Here is a 21,058-nt window from a genome sequence, read left to right as displayed (position 1 = left end):
CCGATTTTGTTCCCTTTCTCCGAGTTCCTAATCCTTGCATTTGGATAGCTGGAGCTCAGCTCTGTCTGAGAGATCCATCGGTTCCCATTCCCTCATCAGCCGGAAGCTCCCCGGGGCCCGTGTACGAATCGCGGGGCTGAGAGAGCGAGAGTTGAGCAGGGCTGTCCCGGGATTGCGGGGTACGGTGTGGGAAACTCACAGCAGTTGCCCCTCTGTCTGTGTTTAGGATAGTCGCCCGCAGATAACCGCTTACCTGCGTCCGATCCAGCAGCCTTTTGTGAACTGCGCGCATGCGTTAAATTCGCCACCGTCACAACCTTCACGCCAGCGCATATGATCGATGCTTCAGCGCAGGCGAAATTTTTAATGCAGAGCATTATGGGTAATCACGGTGCCATTAAAAGTTTCTGCAAGCGCCAGTTCCATGTCCAAACCTCAGGTTTTTTTTGTATATAGAAAACTCAGCAGCTGCTTTAACGCAGAAAGCGGCTCCCATACTCAATATACTCAATATCAAAGTGTATCTAATGCCAAAGTACAATCCTCTTGCAAAGGCAGATATAAAACACAGGAGATTCTGCAGTTGCTGCAAGTACAGAGACACACACACACACACACACACAAAATGTTGGAGGAACTCTGCAGTTCTGGCAGCAACTAAGCAGAGGATTACAAAAACAGCAAAGGGAAAAACAGAGAGCTGAGAATACTCTACCGCCGACCCGAGGGTGCGGCAAATCCCGTCCCACCATGGCCGGCATCTGACGGCCAAGTACTGTCCGAAATGTCATTTGGAATTCTGAATAAAGGACAGGATCGAAAATATCCCTGGTTCCTCCGGACCATATCCCTCCCATACTAGTAAAATGATTCTCAGATGGTGAGGGGCGGAGGGAGAGGCATGTGTAGCTTCCGATTCGGGCCAAGTAGTGACTTGTACTTTAAGTTTAAATCCCCATACATGTAGGCGGGATGAATTTTTAGAGAACGGGGAAGATGTGATGTGTATGTTGCCGGGGCAGTTTCCCTCATGACTTTATAGAGACGGATAAAGCGAGGGGCTAGTTTCCCCGCCATTCCAGATTGAGTGGACGATCTTTACTTGAACAGAGACCCCGCTTGTCAATATTGAAAGAAGGGCCGAGCCGCCTGCGTCTGTTGGCCTTGGCCCGCAGCCCGGCTGAACTTCCTTTCCGAGTCTTTGTCCTTGAGACAACTTTGAACAAATTACTCGGCGGAGGGGACCCTGACATCTAATTCTGAGCAGGAGACTGAGCGGGAAGAAACTCAATTTGACATTCGAATGGGGTCGTACCCAGCGGTGAATGCTGAAGGGTATTGTGGGCGGACTCGGCACGGATTAAATGGTCACTCCAAGAGGACAGATTCCCGGACAGAAAGCAGAGAAGGGCTCGCTCCAGGTCCGGGTCCGTCCTCTCAGCCTGCCCATTATTCTGAGGGTGGAACACCCACTGGCACAAGCTTGATGGGGAGGATCAGAGACATTGGCCGGGTGTCGGTGGCGAAGAGGAAGATGATGAAGGAGGGTTCAGTGAGGTGGTGTGTGGTCTTTGGATGTGTGTAAAACGTGTGGGGTGGGTGTCGGTGATTTCAATGCGAAGGGCCTGTGCTGATGGAATGGACTCGGGGGTTTCTGTGTAGGAGGACTGGGCTCATTCGGACAGGTTATTGGGGGAGACGTGTGTTTACTGGGAAGTGTGTTTAATGAGCAGGCGAGCTGAGGGGGAACGGTCTCTGTGGGAGGGATGTGGGTACAGCTCGTCCGGAAGGCACTGGGTGATTGGAAGAGGTTAGAGGAGGAGTTGTGGTGTCTGTGGGGGCTGAGAGATTCGAAGGTCAGTATCTGTAGCTACTTGGAGACACGCGTAGTCAGTGTGAGATTGTCGCGCAAGAGGCGTGTTTTATTATCGGGAGTCACGATCTTCAGTATTTTATTTTACCCTGCTATATTTCCCATTAACCTTCCTCTATATCACGGTTATGTCCTCCATAAGTTTTCCCGCTCTCCATTAGTGATTATAAAAATTTGGAAATGCTACTGACATCTGAGGAAGTCCAGTGTGAATCCTTCACCGGTCCGGAGAAGCAGCAACATTTCAGGGCTTGATTCTGCAGAGTCGCGCTCCCCGTTATTGCACGTTATCAATCTCCATGGCAACCCGATTATCCAACAGCTTTTGGAAGTCAGTAACTGCCCCGTTGCATCAGTTTCTGCATCTTCTGCTGCATTGAAAGATTCTGCCATGTCACTAAGAAGCGATTTTTTTTTAACAACCTTGTTCAAATATATCGCAAGTTTCCCAGTGAACGCAAATCGAGCCTCTTCCCCGCATCTCCATCCTCTGTGTAGAATGTGTTTTGATTCCCGGTCAGATTCTTCGAGACACATTCACTGTATTCTTCCGGTAGCGACCGTCCACAGTCATTACACCGACTCTGACTCTGCCTTTCAAATTCTCATATCATCCAGGCAGACTCCCAACATCTTCTCTCTTCTAAGGATAATTTAAGTACTTCAAACTTAGCAGGAATCCAATTCAGACCCCTTGGACTTTTGCCTCTCATCCGATTGGTTACCTGTGAACTTGCCCGAGTCTGGGTTCGGATTCCTTCGTGCCCTGGAGTATATCTAAAGGGGCGGTGCTAATCCCTCGGGGCTCGTTCGGCCTGATCCTTGCCGACAGAATTTCTGGCCGAGTTACTTGGAGTTATCCAGTATCCTGTAATTTCTACAATTTTAGTCTCTCTCTCTCTCTCTCTCTCTCTCTCTCTCTCTCTCTCTCTCTCTCTCTCTCTCTCTCTCTCTCTCTCTCTCTCTCTCTCTCTCTCTCTCTCTCTCTCTCTCTCTCTCTCTCTCTCTCTCGTTAATATAATTCCCAGCTTTGTTTAACTGTTTGACGCTGCGATTTATGGAGCGTGACAACATCCTTCACTATTTTCAAAAGTCCAACAGCTTCGCACTGGGAAGTGGCCGTTCACCTGCTCCGTGTGTGCGAAGAGACTCATTCAGTTAACCCACCTTGTGATGCTCCGGTGAGTTCACAATAAATAGAGGCCACATTTCTGCCCGGAGTGAGCAAAGAGTTTTACTCACTCATCCCAGCTGCTGCAAAACCAGCAACTTCACATCAGGGAGGAAGTTCAAATTAGCTCCGTGTTAAATGTTTAACCATCACGGTGACTGAAGGCAGCTGCAGGTCCATGAGGGACTGTTACTGTCAGATTCTGCAGTTCTTGCGGCTGCTCATCGCACCCAGAAGTGAACCCTGGTCAGTGAGCATTGGAGGAGTCTGTTCTGCTGATGTTAGACTTAAACTAGACTGGTGTTTAATATTGTGGATCTGTGAAAGATAAATCAGTTCTGTATCAAATCCCGTGTCTCAGGTACTTACTGTCTCTACCACACTCACAATGTACACTAGACTGGCCACTCGGCCGATCTGGTTCCTGCCCATGTTTCTGTTCCATATCAGTATATTAAACTCCTTCTTCACAGCTCTTTTGAACATCATTGTAACATTTTCACTCATTTCAGAGGACGTGCTTCAGACAGCTGGGTTGTTGCAATGCGCCGCTAAAGTCTGACCGCAGACTAGTGAGTGAATCTTCGATGGAGCAGAGTCAGAAACCAAAGTGTGGCCATCCTGAGTCAGGGTTTTGGGGCTCCGGAAAGAGACGGGGTCTAGAGTTTAAGAGGAGAAGGAAGAAGCGGAATCAGGCCAGCAGGATGTGCCTACAGATGAAAGATCGGAAACATTTGGAAATTGATTGAAAAAAATGCAAAACACTGGAGGAAATCGACAGAGCAGGCAGCAAATGTGGAGAGGAATAAATAGACAACGTGTAGGCCGGGCTCCTTCAGCAAGTCTAGACCATGTATTCCTCTGTTTAGTTGTTGCCTGAACTGCAGAGTTCCTCCAGCATTTTGTGTGTGTGCGTCTCTGTATTTCCATCAACTGCAGAATCTCTTGTGTTTTATATCTGCCTTTGTAAGAGGATTGTACTTTGGGATTAGATACACTTTGATATTGAGTATATTGTTTATGTGAGCCGCTTTCTGCGTTAAAACACCCGCTGAGTTTTCTATATACAAAAAAAAAACTGAGGTATGGACATAGAAGCGGTGCTTGCAGTAACTGTTTAAAAATTTCGCCGGCGCTGAAGCATCGATCATATGCGCAGGCGTCAATGTTGATGACGTATGCGAATATCACGCATGCGCGCAGTTCACAAAAGGCCTATGGAAAACGGCTGCCGGATCGGACGCAGGTAAGCGAATATTTTGGGGCGACTCTCTTAAACAGCGATTTCGGGACAATTCCTGTGAACTCCGCACAGCGTGACCCGTAATCCCGGGACAGTCCTGCTCTCTTCCCTCTCTCTCAGCCCCACGGGCCCCGGGGAGCTTCCGGCTGATGAGGGAATGGGAACCGATGGATCTCTCAGACAGAGCTGAGCTCCAGCTATCTAAATGCAAGGATTAGGAACTCGGAGAAAGGGAACAAAATCTTTTACATCACCAGTTGAGAAAATCACCTTTGTTCTATCTCCAATCACTAACAAGAGAAAATCTGCAGATGCTGGAAATCCAAGCAACACACACAAAATGCCGGAGGAACTCAGCATTAGTACTCTTTTCCATAGATGCTGCCTGGCCTGCTGAGTTCCTCCAGCATTTTGTGTGTGTTGCTTGAGCTACCTCCTTTTGTTCTCGACTTTTCTACCCGTGACGACATGTTTTGACCCATTCTTTCAGGGAAGATAATGATATCAAAAACTTTTGCCCTGGGCAACAAGTAGCTTTCACACCACAAATGTGCCAGACTCCAATGAGACAGACTACTGCCCTTCCCTTCATATTCATTGGCATTACCATCACTGAGTTCACCACCGTCAGACACCCAGGGGAGGGTTCAGGGGAAATAGTTATGTACAATACAGAAACTGGTGTTACCTGTGTGTATTGTGGTGATGCAAAAGTTGTTGGAGAGTTTACAAGTGGGAAGAGGTGGAGTGATATTTGGAAATCTGAATTTTTAAAGCATAATTTAGCAAGCAAACCATTTATAGACAATGTGCAAAAGCTTTGTTGGGAAAATCCTCCATTACCTGTTACAGGCCTGTGACATGGTGTGAGAGTGCAGATGAACTGGATCGAACCCAGAGGAGATCACAGTTCTTACAGACAGTGATTTGCTGGCTGTTAAAATGAATACCTCTCTATATAAAATTCACAGTGCACATGTCGTCATTGGGTAAGAGAATGCACAGTACAAGATTTATGTGCATACTGGTCATTACAAATTAGAGGGGGCATTGGTGGGAAGGTGGGGAGAACTCCAGTGTCCCTGACACCCTAACCTACAAGATGTGCGTCCAGCTGCACTTTAAGGAGATGGAGCTGAAAATGGATGAATTTTGGATCATCCAGCTGTTGGAGGGGGTGATAGATATGACATGAAGAGAGGTGAGTTGCACCTAAGGTGCAGGACACAGGAAACTGGTTGAGAGACATGAAGGGGAATGAAGTTAAATAGCCATCGCAGAGTACTCTTGTTGCCATCTCACACAACAGCAGGTGGGCCGCATTAGAAACTGTTGGGGAGGGAGGGATTACCTGGCAGAGGAAAGTCAAACAGGTGATAGGGGATTCGTTAGTTAGGGGAACAGAACAGAGGGGATGAATGGTCAGTCTTGATGGTGTCAAAAGGACCTGACAAGTGTGGTTTGGGATAGGCCGTTTTCTGGCAAAGGAGTACTTGGTAAGCGGGAGGCCTTCAGAAGAGACATTTTTGAGAGTGTAGAGTTTGTATGTTGAAAGGTAACTGGTGCAGGGAACCTTGGATTTCAAGAGATATTGAGGCCCCCGATATTTTGTTCCTCTAAATGCCTCAGACTGTTGGGTGCTACCAAGACTCATTTATGACAACAGTATCATAATTCCACCCCCGAGCTCATCTGACTTATTTTGAATCATCTTCTGTTGGTTTCTAAAAGCTTCGAATAGTTTTTGCTCTTTTGTTTGCCCTCTCTTTGACATTTATGTTGGCTTTGGCTTCTCATTTCATAGCCACGGTTATGTCTTTCTGCCTTTACAATGCTTCCACTTCTTTGGGATGTATCGATCACTCAGCTCCTGAATTCTCCCAGAAACTCCAGCCATTGCTGCTCCGTTGTCAGTCCAACCTTTTCCCTTCCAATCAAGTTTGGCCAGCTTCTCTGTCACAGAAACATGGAGAAGTTCAGTACAGAAACAGGCTATTTGCCCAATCCAGTCAATGCCAAACAAACATTTAAACTGTCTAATGCAACTACCTGCACCGGGACCATCACCCTCCATACCCCTACCATCCAGGCTCCCATCCAAACTTCTCTTAAGTGGTGAAACCGAGCTCATATTCACCACTTGTGTTGGCATCTCATTCCACACTCTCACGACCATTTCAGTAAAGAGCTTTTCCAAATGTTCCCATTAAATTTTCACTTCCCCACTTACCCATGACCTATGGTTGTCATCGCACCCATCCTCAGTGGAAAAAGCTGCTTACCTGTACCCTATCTATACTGTCATAATGTTGTCTATTCCCAACAAATCCTCAAAGAAATGTATAATATCTTTGTTTATGTTTCGAACCTTTTTCAGATGTATAGGATGATGAGGGACACTGATCGTGTGGATAGCCAGAGGTTTTTTCCCCAGTGCTGAAATGGCGAACGTGAGGGAGCATATTTTTAAGGTGCTTGAAAGTTGATACGGAGGGAATGTCAGGGGTAACTTTATTTACAGTGAGAGTTGTGGGTGCATGGAACGGATTGCAGGCTACTTGTGTGAGAGTGTTTCAGTTACTGTGGGGCCAGGAACCCATGCAGCTCAGTGGGAACACGGAATAATACCAATGGAGAGAGTCAAACTGAGCCAGGTCACAGATCGGAGATAGCAGAAATGCCCCATTCTTACAGAGACAGGAAAAGCATCAGAGAATTTGATGGTCATTCCAGATACCAGCACCGTGCCCAGTTAGAACATGATTTCTCTCTCCAACTCTTCGCTGTAACAGTGTGATGCCAGCTGACACCTTGACAACTCAAGCGTTCTTATTAGAAATGCCCTGCACCCATTGATGAATTTTGTAAATCTTCTTACAGGTTAAAAATGACAAGGAATTTGCCTACTGGAATCTCGAACACAACACGCCAGTTTTGTTGTCTCTGTCCAGATATTTAAGAAGTGCAGCAAGGGATTCAGTCGATCATCCTTCCTGCTCAGACTGTGGGGAGGGATTCACTCGATCATCTGACCCAATGGCACACCCGTTAGTTTACATGGGGGGAGCCCATTCATCTGCTCAGACAGTGGGAATGGATGCACTTGGTCATCTCAACTGAAGGTACATCAGCAAGTTCACACTGGGACAAGGCCATTAACCTGTTCTGTGTGTGAGAAGGGATTCAGTCTGTCATCCCACCTCTGGACACACCAATCAGTTTACATTGGGCAGAGGCTGGTCATCTGTGGAATTTGTGGGGAAAAATTCACTCAGTCAACTAACCTAATGGCTCACCAGCGAGTTCACACTCGGGAGCGGCCGTTCATCTGCTCAGACTGTGGGAAAGGATTCACTCAGTCATCTCAGTTACTGAGACACCAGTCAGTTCACACTGGGGACAGGCCATTCAACTGCTCAGCCTGCGGGAAGGGATTCACTTCCGCATATAAGTTACTGAGACACCAGTCAGTTCACACTGGGGAGAGGCCATTCACCTGCTCAGAATGCGGGAAGGGATTCACATCATCATATCAGTTACTGATACACCAGTCAGTTCACTCCGGAGAGTGGCCGTTCACCTGCTCAGACTGTGGGAAGCGATTCACTGAATTATCTCGACTGAAGATACATCAGCGAGTTCACACCGGAGAGAGGCCATTCAACTGCTCAGACTGTGGGAAGGGATTCGCTCAGTCATCTCAACTGAAGGTACATCAGCGAATTCACACTGGGGAGAGGCCATTCACCTGCTCGGACTGTGGGAAGGGATTCACTTCATCATCTCTACTGAAGGTACATCAACAAGTTCACACTGGGGAGAAGCCGTTCACGTGCTCGGACTGTGGCAATGCATTCACTTCTTCAGCTCACTTACTGAGACACCAGTCAGTTCACACTGGGGAGAAGCCTTTCACCTGCTCAGACTGTGGGAAAGGATTCACTTTGTCATATAAGTTACTGAAACACCGGTCAGTTCACACCGGAGAGTGGCCGTTCTCCTGCTCAGTCTGCGGGAAGGGATTCACCGAATTACCTCAACTTAAAGTACATCAGCGAGTTCACACCGGAGAGTGGCAAATCACCTGCTCAGACTGTGGGAAGGGATTCGCTTCGTCATCCCATCTGAAGGTACATCAGCGAGTTCACACTGGAGAGAGGCCGTTCACCTGCTCAGACTGTGGGAAGGGATTCACTTCGTCATCCCATCTGAAGGTACATCAGCGAGTTCACACTGGAGAGAGGCCATTCACCTGCTCAAACTGTGGGAAAGGATTCACTCAGTCATCCATCCTAAAGGCACACCAGCGACTTCACACTAGGTAGAGACCGATCTGCTCAGACTTTGGGAAAAGATTCTCTCAGCCAAATCAACCAGTGTGCATCATTGAGTTCACACTGGGGAGAGGCCGTTCACCTGCTGTGAATGTAGGAAGCGATTCACTCAGTCATCTAATCTTATGTAGCTCTCAGTTCTGCTGGCAGCTTAACAGAGGGGTTTATAGCCCGCCCACCCCAGTCTGGCCAAACTGAAGAATCTCGTTTGGGTGGATACTGAGCGATGTGTCCCCTGTGTAATCTGCCCCGGGGTTCATACTTTCTGTGGACTGTCTCTTTAAAATGCAAAGAGAACCGAGACTGACCTTGGATACGCTGTTGGATTTCTGCAGAAGTGCAGGGTTGCTATGGTGACCAGCTAATGTTTATGCTCTCTGTGGTTAAGCAAGGTCAGAATGATCCTTTACCGACACAGAACAAGCAAGCGACTTCTTACAGAGTGAGGGGGCGGAGCTACCTGATGGACAGCTGGTGTTCAGCACAACGGTATTTAAACACACGTAACTGCTTTTCTCGCAGGACACACGGACGCACGAAGGCTAGTGATGAAAGTTTCTGCCAGTTGGACTTTCTAGCAGGGTGGGATTTGAGGATCGATAAAGAAGAGTCGATCTGTGGCTGTTAGTGCGTGTAAGAGCAACCCTGTGGAATCTACCGGTGAGTCTAACCCTTGCCTGGGTTGGTAGACTTTCTCTTGAAAAGGTGCTCTTGAGTTGGTCACGTCTGGCTAACTTGGAAGATTTGATGGGCATTGGAAAAGGTCGACAACACCTGTTTACTTGGATTACATCTCCCTCTCCCTCCCTCCCTCCCTCCCTCCTCCCCCCCCCCCCCAATCTTGTGAACTAAATTGAATCTACCACATCATCGTAAGACTATATCGTTTACCTCCTAGGTTTTGGATTTTATATACAGGTGGCCCCCATTTTTCGGACATTCGCTTTACGACAGCTCACTGTTACGAAAGACCTACATTAGTACCTGTTTTTGCTGACCAAAGAGGATTTTTGCTTTTACGATAAAGATGATGCCTCCTTTATATGTGAGTTTACCCCGAAAAAGACTACCATGACCGTGAAGCCTTGTGTGGCAGTTGTGTACGCATGTGTGTACGTGCATAGCTGTGCACGTGCCGATTCTTTTTCTCTCCAAATCAATTTCAGTTCACTATCTTCCCGATTTTCAGTGAAACTACACTGTAAATACAATATTTCTACTTTATATAGTGTGTATATTTATCATATCATTCCTACTTTTACTATAGGTTAGTGTTATTTTAGGTTTTATGTGCTATTTGGTATGATTTGGTGGGTTATTCTTTGGGTCTGGGAACGTCCAAAATCTTTTCCCGTTTAGATTAATGGTAATTGCTTCTTTGCTTCATGACATTTCGGTTTACAAACGGTTTCATAGGAACGCTCTAACTTCAGATACCGGGGGAAACCTGTATTCACATCTATATATGCATAACATTGCTAACCCTTGGATTATCTGGTTTAAGTTCACTATTATTAGTAGTTACCAATTAAATAGTGTTTGTTAACTGCAAAACCAGACTCCAAGTGTGTTCAATTGTTGCTGGTAGTTTTATAGGTTTGCGTCTGTGTGACACCTGAAATAACAAATGGTACATAATATGTGATTAAACTATTAAGATTTATAATTCTTACTTTGACTATAGGGTTAGTAAAGAAAACAAAAAAAAAGAAAAAGGGCCCACTCTCTCCTTTCACGTCTTCTCATCTCTCCCCAGCAAAAGGCCATGAGAATCTCTCTTCCAGACTCACAAGAAAGAACATTTCTGTCATTGGATAATTTTGTCGTGGTTTCTCGTGCCCCACAAACGACCAGGAGACGCAGAAGATTCTTCAAGAAGTATTAAACTTTAATTTGCAAATCAAAGCTGAGACAGTCATTGAGCTAGTCGCTGATTGCCCACCGATCCTTGGACATAGCATGTTTTATAGCAATCTCCTGGCTTAGTTGCATTAGCATATGCAATCGGTACCCCGAAATTACAAACAGTACACAATATGTGATTAAGCAATTGAGATTTATAATTCTTACTTTGACTATAGGGTTAGTAAAGTAAAGTAAACAAAAAAAAGAAAAAGGGCCCACTCTCTCCATTCACGTCTTCTCATCTCTCCCCAGCAAAAGACCATGAAAATCTCTCTTCCTGACTCACAAGAAAGAAGGTTTCTCTCATCGGATAGCCCCGCACTCCAAAACTCTGTTATCTCTAATTGTAACCTAGACATTGCTGCTGCAGAGAAACCACTACCTCAGCAGTGAAACATTACAGAGAGGCCATTACATCAGCAATGAAACCTTACAGTATGTTACACTTGTGACACACTACCGGGTTCACACTGGGGAGAAAGTTTCAATAAGCTGCATGCTGGATATTTGTCCATCACTGTTGCTGAATGCAATTTCGAGAGTGACTGTCGGTGCTGAACTCTGCAATTATTGCTGCTGCTCACCACACCCAGTTCTGCACCCTGGTCACTGGGCATGGGAGGAGTTTATTCTGCTGCACATTCACCTTTAATGGAACTGGAGTTTAATATTCTGGATCTGAGACAAATAAACCAGTTCTATTTTAAACTCTGTCTTTGGTGCTTAGTGAATTTATAACACAACTGGTGTACTCAGGCCTGCTGAACCGGGCCAGTGAATCTGTTCCACATCAGTCCATTTAAATCCTCCCCTGTTGTTTCCCTTGAATTCTCTGCAGACTGAAGAAGTCGAGATGACTGCAGTTCTAATCTCTGGGCTGATGAAGAATTGCATTGTCCGTTAACCTCCTTAATCACAACTTATTTCCACATTATGACTCATTTTCCCTGCTTCTAATCGGTTGTTGGATACACCACTGTCCTCTAAAGACTTAAATTGGAATGGGAAACTATAAATTGGATGTTCAAAGGAGCAGGGTCAGAAACCAGAGGCAGGTCTGCACAGGGCAGAGTTTGGGACTCTGGATGATGGATGGGGTAAGAACGTATGATGAGGAGAAAGGAATCAACAGTGGGGTGTGGCAATGGATGACAGAATAGCAACATTTGGACGCTAATTGGCAGACGAAATAACTTGGTTATCTGACTGACGAACAATGCCTGTGGTGAGGGGCCCCATTGGTCGAGGCAAATATGTGTGTTGAGAATGGTTATACCTGTTGAGGGAGTTATTCCTGCTTGTTTATCCTGTAATATTATATCTGAATGTTTATTTCAGATGATCCTATCTGTAATAATGTATTTATTATCATATAAATTGTGAGATTATGTCCTTAACTGAATCAGGCTTGAAGTCATGGTGCCTTTATGAAGTTACCGTGGTCATTCATCAGTTTGTATTTTAAAGCAAGATTTTGGTGAATGATATTTGCCACTTGATTGTAGCTGCGTAAGTAATCAGATTGAGTTCAACTGCTGCAGGATCCTGGAATGTGTTGGATTGTGTCTGGTTTCTCTTGGCATTTTCTGCATTTAGTGTCTTGTTTGCTTGTATTGCATGTATTTCAAATTTTTTTCTTTTTCTTAAACACCTTGTCCTGTATTTCTGCAAGGAACTCCTCTGTTTTTGGGAAGAGGTCTCCAACTCTCAGTCAGGTGCTCGGGGTTTCCTTGTCACCATCTAGTCTGCTCAGATCGTTGGGATGTCTCCCATGGAGGGTCATACTCATCCCACTGGTTAATGTTTTCTTCCAGAGTGATTATTCATTTTTCTGAGCTGGCCTCTCATGTACGTGTTCTGGTCTGTATTTCTTATCACAATTGCATATCCACACATGGAGTGCTGAATCCAGTTCATTTTTGATGAAAATATATATACCTAGAAGTTTTATCTGACTGTTGTGTGATTTCTTTTTATTTCATGTGTATCATTTCTCTTCTTCCTCTTGTCCAAGGTAGTGTTAATCTAAGTGAGTTTGAGTGTAAATAGTCTTTTCTAAAGCTTTCTTAAGTTCTTGTTTATCATTCTAAATTTTACTGATTGAAATGGGACCAAGATATTTTTATTAAAAAAAAAATCAGTGTCGGTATTGATGAAAATGTTTATTGCCTGTGTTGTATTTGTTAATTATTGAGCTCTATTTGGTAGTTTTTTTAAAGCCTTGGACTAAATTTTGTCAAAGGTTTTCCCTATTCCGCACTACTTACTATTTTCTTTGCTTGTAGATATTCCAGATATGTGGGTATCAAGAGTCCTGGTGAAGGGTCTTGGCCTGAAATGTTGATTCCCATCCACAGATGCTGCCTGACATGCTGAGCTCCTCCAGCACTTTGTGTGTAGTTCTCTAGATTTCTAGCATCTGCAGGTCTTCTTGTTTCCCAGATACTTATGTTTCTTGAAAGAACTAGCCAAGAACAAGCTAGTAGTGGGGTTGTGTGACTCTGTTGGTGAAATATTAAATAAAATCATTAGAAAGATGTAGTATAGGGTTGGAAGGTTTAGAATCTGTGGGTAGAATTAAGGAACAGCAAATGTTAAAAAAAAACCCTGATGGGAATTGTACAGAGACTTCCAAACAATAGTAAGAATGAGGTCCACAAATTACAATGGGAAATAGAAAATGAGTGCCAAAAGGGCAATGTTACAATAGTCATGGGGGATTGTCATGCAGGTGATTAGGAAAATTAGGATGGTGTTGGTCTCAAGAGGAGGAATTCCTAGAATGCCTACAAGTTGCTTTTTTTAGAGCAGCTTGTGGTTAAGCCCGCTTGGGGATCCGATATACTGGATTGTTGTAATGAACTGGAATTAATTAGGTCACTGAAGTCCAAAGAACACTTAGGGGCAAGTGCTCTTAATATGATCATATTCACCCTGACATTAGAGAAGGAGAAGCTAAAGTCAGATGTGGAATAAAGAGAATTAGAGAGGCATGAGAGAAAAATTGGTCAAAATCGATTTAAAAAAAAAACACGGCAGGGAGAAAAACAGCAGCAATGGCTGGAATTTTTGGAAGCAATTTGGAAGGCACAGGATATATACAGTGGCATGCAAAAGTTTGGGCACCGCGGTCAAAATTTCTGTTCCTGTGAATAGCTAAGCGAGTAAAAGATGACCTGATTACAAAAGGCATAAAGTTAAAGATGACACATTTCTTTAATATTTTAAGCAAGATTACATTTTTAGTTCCAGCTTTTACAATTTCAAAATAACTAGGAAGGAAAAGGGCCGGAAGCAAACGTTTGTGTGCCCTGCATTGTCAGTACTTAGTAACACCCCCTTTGGCAAGTATCACAGCTTGTAAACACTTTCTGTAGCCAGCCAAGAGTCTTTCAGTTCCTGTTTGGGTAAATGTCTGTGTTCAGTCATAAGTAGCAAAGTACTAACTGTGGAAATTACAAATCAGAATATTATTAGAGTCACAGAGAGCAGCAGCACTGAAACAGGCCGCTCGGCCCTTCTAGTCCATGCCGACCTGTTTTGTTGTTACTGCCCAGCTCCAGCTACCTGCACCAGAGCCTCCATACACCTCCCACCCGCGTCCTCACCCAAATTCCTCTTTAGTGTCTAAATCAAACTCATATCCTCCACTTCCACTGGCAGCTCATTCCACACTCTCACCAACCTCTGAGTGAAGAATTCCCCGAAAATAATTCACTTTCACCCTGAACGTATGTCCAATGTCAGGGTGAAAGGGAGGACGGGGCAGAGAGGGAAGACAGTAAGGGGAAGGGGTGTTCAAATGCAGAGAGGGAAACAGAGCAGAGAGCTTATACTGAATATCTTTCAGAAAAAGTAATTGAACTTGCTGCAAACCTACTCTCCATATCCTGTACATTCTTATCCAAATTATTGATATAGATGACAATAATGGTATATGTTCAAAGTAAATGTTATTATCAGAGTACATATATGTCACCACATACAACCCTGAGATTGTTTTTCCTACAGGAACACTTAGCAAATCTTTAGAATAATAACAGGATCAATGAAAGATCAAGTGGAGCATAGAATTCAACAAACTGTGCAAATGTAAATATAATTAAATATCAATGAGTAATGAGAGCAATGGGGTGTAACCCTGGGGAACCTCACTAGGCCCGGGCCTCGAGTCCAATAAACAGTCTCCCACCATCACTCTCTGCTTCCGACCATCAAGACAACTGTGCATCCAGTGAGCCAGCTCTCCCTGGATCCCGTGTGATCTGACTTTCCACAGCAAATTACCATGTGAACCTTATCAAAGGCCTCACTGATGCCCATATCGGCCCCGATCCTGGGACAGAGGTGTCACAGATCAGAGGACATGGATTTAAGCAGAGGATGAAGAGGTTTAGAGGGATCTGAGGAGGAGATTTGTCACTCAGAGGGTAGCTGAAATCTGGAACTCACTGCCTGAGGTGGTGGTGGAAGCAGGTCCCTTCACAACATTTACGAAGTGGATGAGCATTGAAACTGCCGAGATACAGTCGGCTATGAACCAAGTGCTGATAAATGGGACCAGTGTAGACAGTGAGTGGATGGTCAGAACAGGTATGGCCGGTCAAAGGCCTGTTTCCGTGCTGTGTGATCCACCACTCCGGACGTGGTAAATTAACGATGGCGGCACCGCAAGGCATTGATTTCAAAATTCCACACCCCCCTCCAACCTGAAATAAACCAGACTGCACCCCTTTGTCACCACTGTGAGTATCTGTTTCTGTCAAGGTAACATACAAGTTGATCACTTTTGCTAAACAACTGGCAATTGATGAAGTTTCTTCCATTAATGTTGCTGCCTTACAGCAAAACTAACCCTCTCACCGTGTCAGAATCAGTGATTAAATCAGACCCCAAACACTGTGCTTTCATCCCTGCACGTTATAACTGGAACCATCTCACTGAGGGTCTGATGGAGACATGGGATCACATCTCCCCTGCTTCTGACATTTCAAATACCCTCAGAATGGTTTTCTGATTCAGTCTGAAGGTTATGGTACTTTCAGCTCGTCGTCAGACCTGACAAACCGTGTCTTCCCACAGCTGGTTCCACCTGTTGGTGTGTCCTCTTTCCTCCACCTCCAGGGAAGCTGCATCTCCACACAAACTCCTCACTTGAGACGACTGTCTGTACCCGTGACACAGGAAATCACATCACTGTCACTCTCCTGATACCGTGTCTGACCTGCTCACCTCCGGGTATCCTCCCTCAACAAGCTTCTTCCTCAGTCACCGTCTGTGAGATTATATAAAAATACAATCTCTGTAAAACGATCTATTAGACAGCTCCTGTACCCCTCCACCCCGGACGATGGTTTGCTGATTAAAACTCTCTCTCCTCAGCCCCTTCCCTATTCCCTTTCCCTTTGAAAACTCCAGATACGCCAGCTGATCCGAATCCACTGTGAGGACATTTATATCTCACAGGAGGATGTAGAAACCCGTGATGTTCTCTGATACAGAGGTCACTGACACCCCACCGCCATCCCAATCTGCACCAACAGCCCATGACGGTGACAGCTCTTCCAGACACTGGGGCTTTGTAACAAACACCATGTTAACAGCAAGATTAAACAGCAATTCATTTGAAGAGAGAATTGCTGCTTCCTGAAAGGACACGCGAGCGTCCAATACAACGGAGCAGATCCTCCCCTGTTTACAACTTTATTTGACCCGGATCACGGAACGTCCGATCATCCCACTTTCTCTCAACAACAACCCCCTCCCCCTCCCCACCGACTACAGTCCCACACCGTTCCCTCCACCCACCCCACACCCACAGTCCACCCATAACCTCTACCCACACACACAGACAGATCCCCTTCACCCCAAACCCCTCCGAGCCTGGGAACCACAACTAACTGATCCCACAGTCCGGGCTCGGGCGCAAAGCTAAAACCGGGGCTGCGGGACCGGCGAGCCCGGAGCCTCCAGCCGTCCGGCAGAGCTCGTTCCCGACACTTTTCATAGAAACATAGAAAACCTACAGCACGATACAGGCCCTTCGGCCCACAAAGTTGTGTTTCCACGGCAGCCGGTCCCCGATGTCCACAAACCCGAGATCAGACCCTTCTTCACGGACGCCTGAACAGAATAATAGCTACGGTCGGCATTGCGATTGCGTTTAGCAGGAGGTTCTGAGCTGCACCAGCCGTGGCCGGGGTCCCTACAGAGGGACCAGTGACCGGAGGCGGGAGGGACAACGGAGAGGTAGATCGCAAACGCGACAAAGTCTGCAGATGCTGGAAATCCAGAGCAACACAAACAAAATGCTGGCGGAACTCAGCAGGCCGGGCAGCATCTATCGAAAAGAGTCAACAGTCGACGTTTCCAGTTGAACCCTCCCTCAGGTTGGGGGTGGGGGTACCCAGACGGAATATGACGGAATATAACCCCCAAAACCCACCGCTCCCGCACAAAAGGGAACAATAATATTGACCCCCGATAGCGGACACAATAGGCGACCCCGGAAGACTCACAGGTGAAGTGTCGCCTCACCTGGAAGGATGTTTGGACAACGGAGAGAGTTCGGCCGTCCGGCCCTTTCACTGTGACTCCCCGAACTCCACATCAAATCCGTCCAAACGAATCTGGGTGAACATTAATGACCAATAAATATAATTCCTCTCAGCGATCAGCTGTCTGAATGATCCCCTGACTCTGAGAGGAAGGGGTATCTATGGTGCACACTGTCAGGGTGTTGAGTTTACCAGGAGACAAAGACTGTAGGGACGAGAGGTTTTCTGTTGACTAATACACTGTGTGTGGAGACCCCGCTGGCAATTCTGGTGTTGTGACCCGAATCGAGACAAACACCACGCTGCCCACTCCACCAACAACACGGCACAGCCGGACACATAACAGGGGACTTTACATCCCACAACATTGGATTCAGCGATGAAACGCGTGAATAATGGTGTTGTCCCACTGAAATAATAAGAAACGTCCATTACGGTGCTTTTAAATACAGCGCTTCGCCACAGGTGACATCACACCCCCACGCACCTGACGTCACACATGGGCTCCCCGCACCGGGATCTGCCGTCACCCACGCGCTACTCTGCTCGAGCTTTATCGGTTGAACGGCTGAGCTACCAATCGAGTGACCATCCACTCCCCCACCGCTGAAAACCAATGCTTCAGGCGCTGCGCTCTTCCCATTGGTGCACTGGAATGTCGATCAGTGGTTACACCCAATAGCGGAAGCGGACCAGCGGAGAGGGCGTTACCCCCTCTAAATCCATTGCCCGCTCCCGCACAAATTCTGCATCAGAGCGGAAAAAATCTTAAAATAAATGTCCCACTTTTAGATTAATTTCCATTTCCCAGTGAAGGAAGTTGGGACTTTTGTGAAGCGTCACCTGCGGCCAGGTATTGCTGAGAACTAGGAGGAGACCACTCGGCCCGTTGGTTTGATGCCGGTTCCCCGGGGAGGGAGAGAGAGGAGGGATTTTATTGGAAGAATGAAGATGGTGAGAGAGGGGGCGCACAGGATGTTTCCCACGGTGAAACAGGAGAGTCTCATTTGTGGAAATGTCTGAGCCCACGGTTGTGGCGAGCAGAGGGATTCGCCACATTGGGGGCAAACACCGGCAGACTGTTGCCCTGCAAGCGGGGTCGATGGTCCGGGCAAAGTGACAATTATTTGTACTTTGTTGACATTTTACCTGGAATATGGTGTAAAATCCCGCTCCCCATACTAACACGCGTTATACAGATCAAAGAACGAACGGAGGAACTCAATGGGTCGGGCAGCATCTGTGAAGGGAAATGGACCGTCAACATTTCGGGCCGAGACCCTCCCTCTGGACTGAGAGTGGACGGGGAATATTCAAAGAAAAGAGGTGAGGTAGGGATGGGGCAGGAGCTGAGGAGTGAGCGGTGGATCCAGGTGAGGGGGGGAGGTGGGAAGGTGGAAATAGTGACGGGGTGGGAGGTGAGTGATTGGGGCAATACGGGGCCGCAGAAGATAGAACCTAATTCCATGATCGAGGAAATGAGGATCGGGCAGAAACGTATCTGAGATGGGAGAGCTGTGAATGTGAAATAATGTGGGAAATGAGGCCGATGGGTCGGGCAGCGTGTGAGGGGCGAGGAACAGTCACCGGGTCACGTGGGAGACCCTCCACCGTCACGTGAGCATGTTTTACTGCAGATCGGCAGAATCTGCGTGTTTGTCTCTGAGGCCCCGCCCCCTCTCTGATGACGCAATAAACACACTGCGCATGCTCACATCCCCGCGATGGGTTGTGAATTTTTTTACTTCGTGTTGAAGCGGGTAGGGTGCGGCGGATTTTCTGCGGGATCCGGCTCGGGAGAGTTTCATCGCCCCCTCGGGCGGGGACCCGGGGGTGGTTGGGAGTGAAAAAGATGATCCTCTGCGGAGCGAGACGGACAAGATCCATGCGGTGAGTACTGAGTCCGGTACCGAGCGATCCTGGGCAGTGAGTCCCGTTAACTTCCCCGAACTCGCGGTCTCTCCCCGCTTCTTGGACAAAACCTACCGTGGTCTGTCTGGGTTGTGAGATCTTCACTCCGAACCTGGGGATATTTTCCATGGTGTGTTGATAAAAGTTGTTTCGGGGAGAAGGGTAAATGCCAAAGTTCCTGTTGCTCTATCTTTGTCATTTTAGTACATAGTAGCATGTACTGTTAGTTCAGTGGCTGTGCATTGCTGGAGGACCGTCAGTGATCGTCTTTGATCCCTGCTCCCACCGTTCCATCTGCTTAATCCCTGCCCATCTTGTTCAACCTCTGTCCAGCCTGCATCCCACCACCTCAATGATAAATATCGCCAACCTCTCTTCTACCGATTTATTTCTGAAATCGGTGTTTGTTACCTGAACTACCAGAGGATTTATTTAATGCAAAATAAGGAAGGATAAAGACAGTCACTACAATTTTAGTTTCAAAGTTACCAAATGGCCGCTGTGTTAATCTTTGCCAGACGGAAACTCCCAGTATTTAAAGTTGAGTCTGTTATTTCCTGTTTTGGTCATGTTTGGAGAGGCATTTTCCTTGTTGCCAGGGACAGCCACAGGATCTGCAGGGAGTGGTGCACATTTATTATCGCTCTCTGGTCATTTCCCCTCATTGAGAGTTAGCAGCCTCCGGAGCAGATGAAACAGCTTGATAGTGGGGTGGGGAGGATGTTGTGAGCATTCACTGTGTCGACTGTATTAACCCTGTGTTGGAATGAAGAGAAAACTGATGAATGTGGGCATTAAATTTGTGCAACTTTGTTCAGGCCGTCACAAACATCTTGTGATCAGTCAATAGTTGTGCATCATTTAAAGTAAAAAGAGAAAATGCTGGAACCGTTCAGCAGATCGGGCAGCATCTGTTCTGATACGGAGTCTTCCACAGTTTCTCATTCCACAGATCCAGTCTGATGTACCGAGTTTCCAGCATTTAATTTCAATTCGAAATGAAAAGCCTGTTATTCCTGTTAGCCCACAGGAAATGCGACGGCCAATTGTACTGGGCAAGATCTCATTTAACAATAAGATAATGATAAAATGCTTTCAGTTTAGCTGTTGGAGACAATGTGAAACGTATCCCTGACTGCTGGTGACCCGCGCCCAGGTTTTCCAGCCCAATATCTGGCCCAGTCAGAGGATTATCAGGTTCCCATTCTGCCATAGGTTGATGCAGGAGTGTGAACTTTTGAACTCTGAATGGTCTACACACTGCAGCATGTTACCGGCAGCAAGGGAGTCCTGGGAAAATTGGTGCTTGGGCTGTGATCCTGAGATGCAGACTTCAGGAATATGGATCTGTCAGATTTTGAGATTTGACCAGGTCAGTACTTCTGTAGCTGGAGCTGAATGTTCCTCCTTCCACAATGAATCACAAGTCTCGGGTTGCTGGACATTGGTTGTGGGGAAATCCCTAATGTGGGGACGATGTGTGAGGATTCTGGGTTCGGTCAGTGGCACGTGTGACCCTATCACAGATTTTGATCCAGGTAAAATGGACCCGGGGCTCGAGCTGCTCCGGCTTATGAGGTGTTAAGCGAGTATTTCTGGTCTGGTCTCAGCTGTTTGTTTCTGGGGTTCCTTTGGAGGCAATGACTGCTAATCTGAGGTGAGAATGAGTTCCTATACCATCCCTCACATGGCGAAGAGGTCATTAAATGTTTGCAGCAATAGAATTGGACCCAGGGGTTTAATGTTCAAACCATTTTGGATACCTCCCCTCACTGTCACCTGTCTGTTAGTCAATAGTTCTGGGCCTGTGCTCAATGGAGTTCAGAAGGACAGTGGACGTAGTGTTGGTGCTTGTTTGAGGAAACCTACCAAATGCTGAAAAGCCTGGTTACAGTGGACATGGAGAGGATGTTTCTATTAGACGGAGAGTCTAGGAACTGACAGCCCAGTCTCAGAATAAAGATGCTTTCCCTTAAAATTGAGAGAAGGAGAATATCTTAAGTAAAGGGTGACTGATCTGTGTGTAAAGGGGGCATCTTCTTTTTCTTTGTTAATGCGCATGTT

At 46.4% G+C, this 21,058-nt stretch overlaps 2 protein-coding genes across 2 annotated transcripts in view; one reads left to right on the top strand and one right to left on the bottom strand.

Moving 5' to 3' along the window:
* The window catches only part of LOC140720884 (uncharacterized), a 186,017-nt gene that overhangs the window by 77,198 nt on the left and 87,761 nt on the right, over positions 1 to 21,058 (bottom strand). The gene's annotated exons all lie outside the window — the stretch shown is intronic.
* LOC140720929 (uncharacterized) lies at positions 7,455 to 9,281 on the top strand. Its single transcript, XM_073035784.1, has one exon. It carries the CDS (start codon positions 7,575 to 7,577, stop codon positions 8,610 to 8,612), a length of 1,038 nt encoding a protein of 345 aa, XP_072891885.1. The 5' UTR covers positions 7,455 to 7,574; the 3' UTR covers positions 8,613 to 9,281.

Source organism: Hemitrygon akajei, unplaced genomic scaffold (genome assembly GCF_048418815.1).
Source record: "Hemitrygon akajei unplaced genomic scaffold, sHemAka1.3 Scf000048, whole genome shotgun sequence".
Taxonomy (NCBI): Eukaryota; Metazoa; Chordata; class Chondrichthyes; order Myliobatiformes; family Dasyatidae; genus Hemitrygon; species Hemitrygon akajei.
The sequence above is the reverse complement of the archived record's forward strand: the minus strand, read 5'-3'. Positions and strand labels throughout refer to the sequence as shown.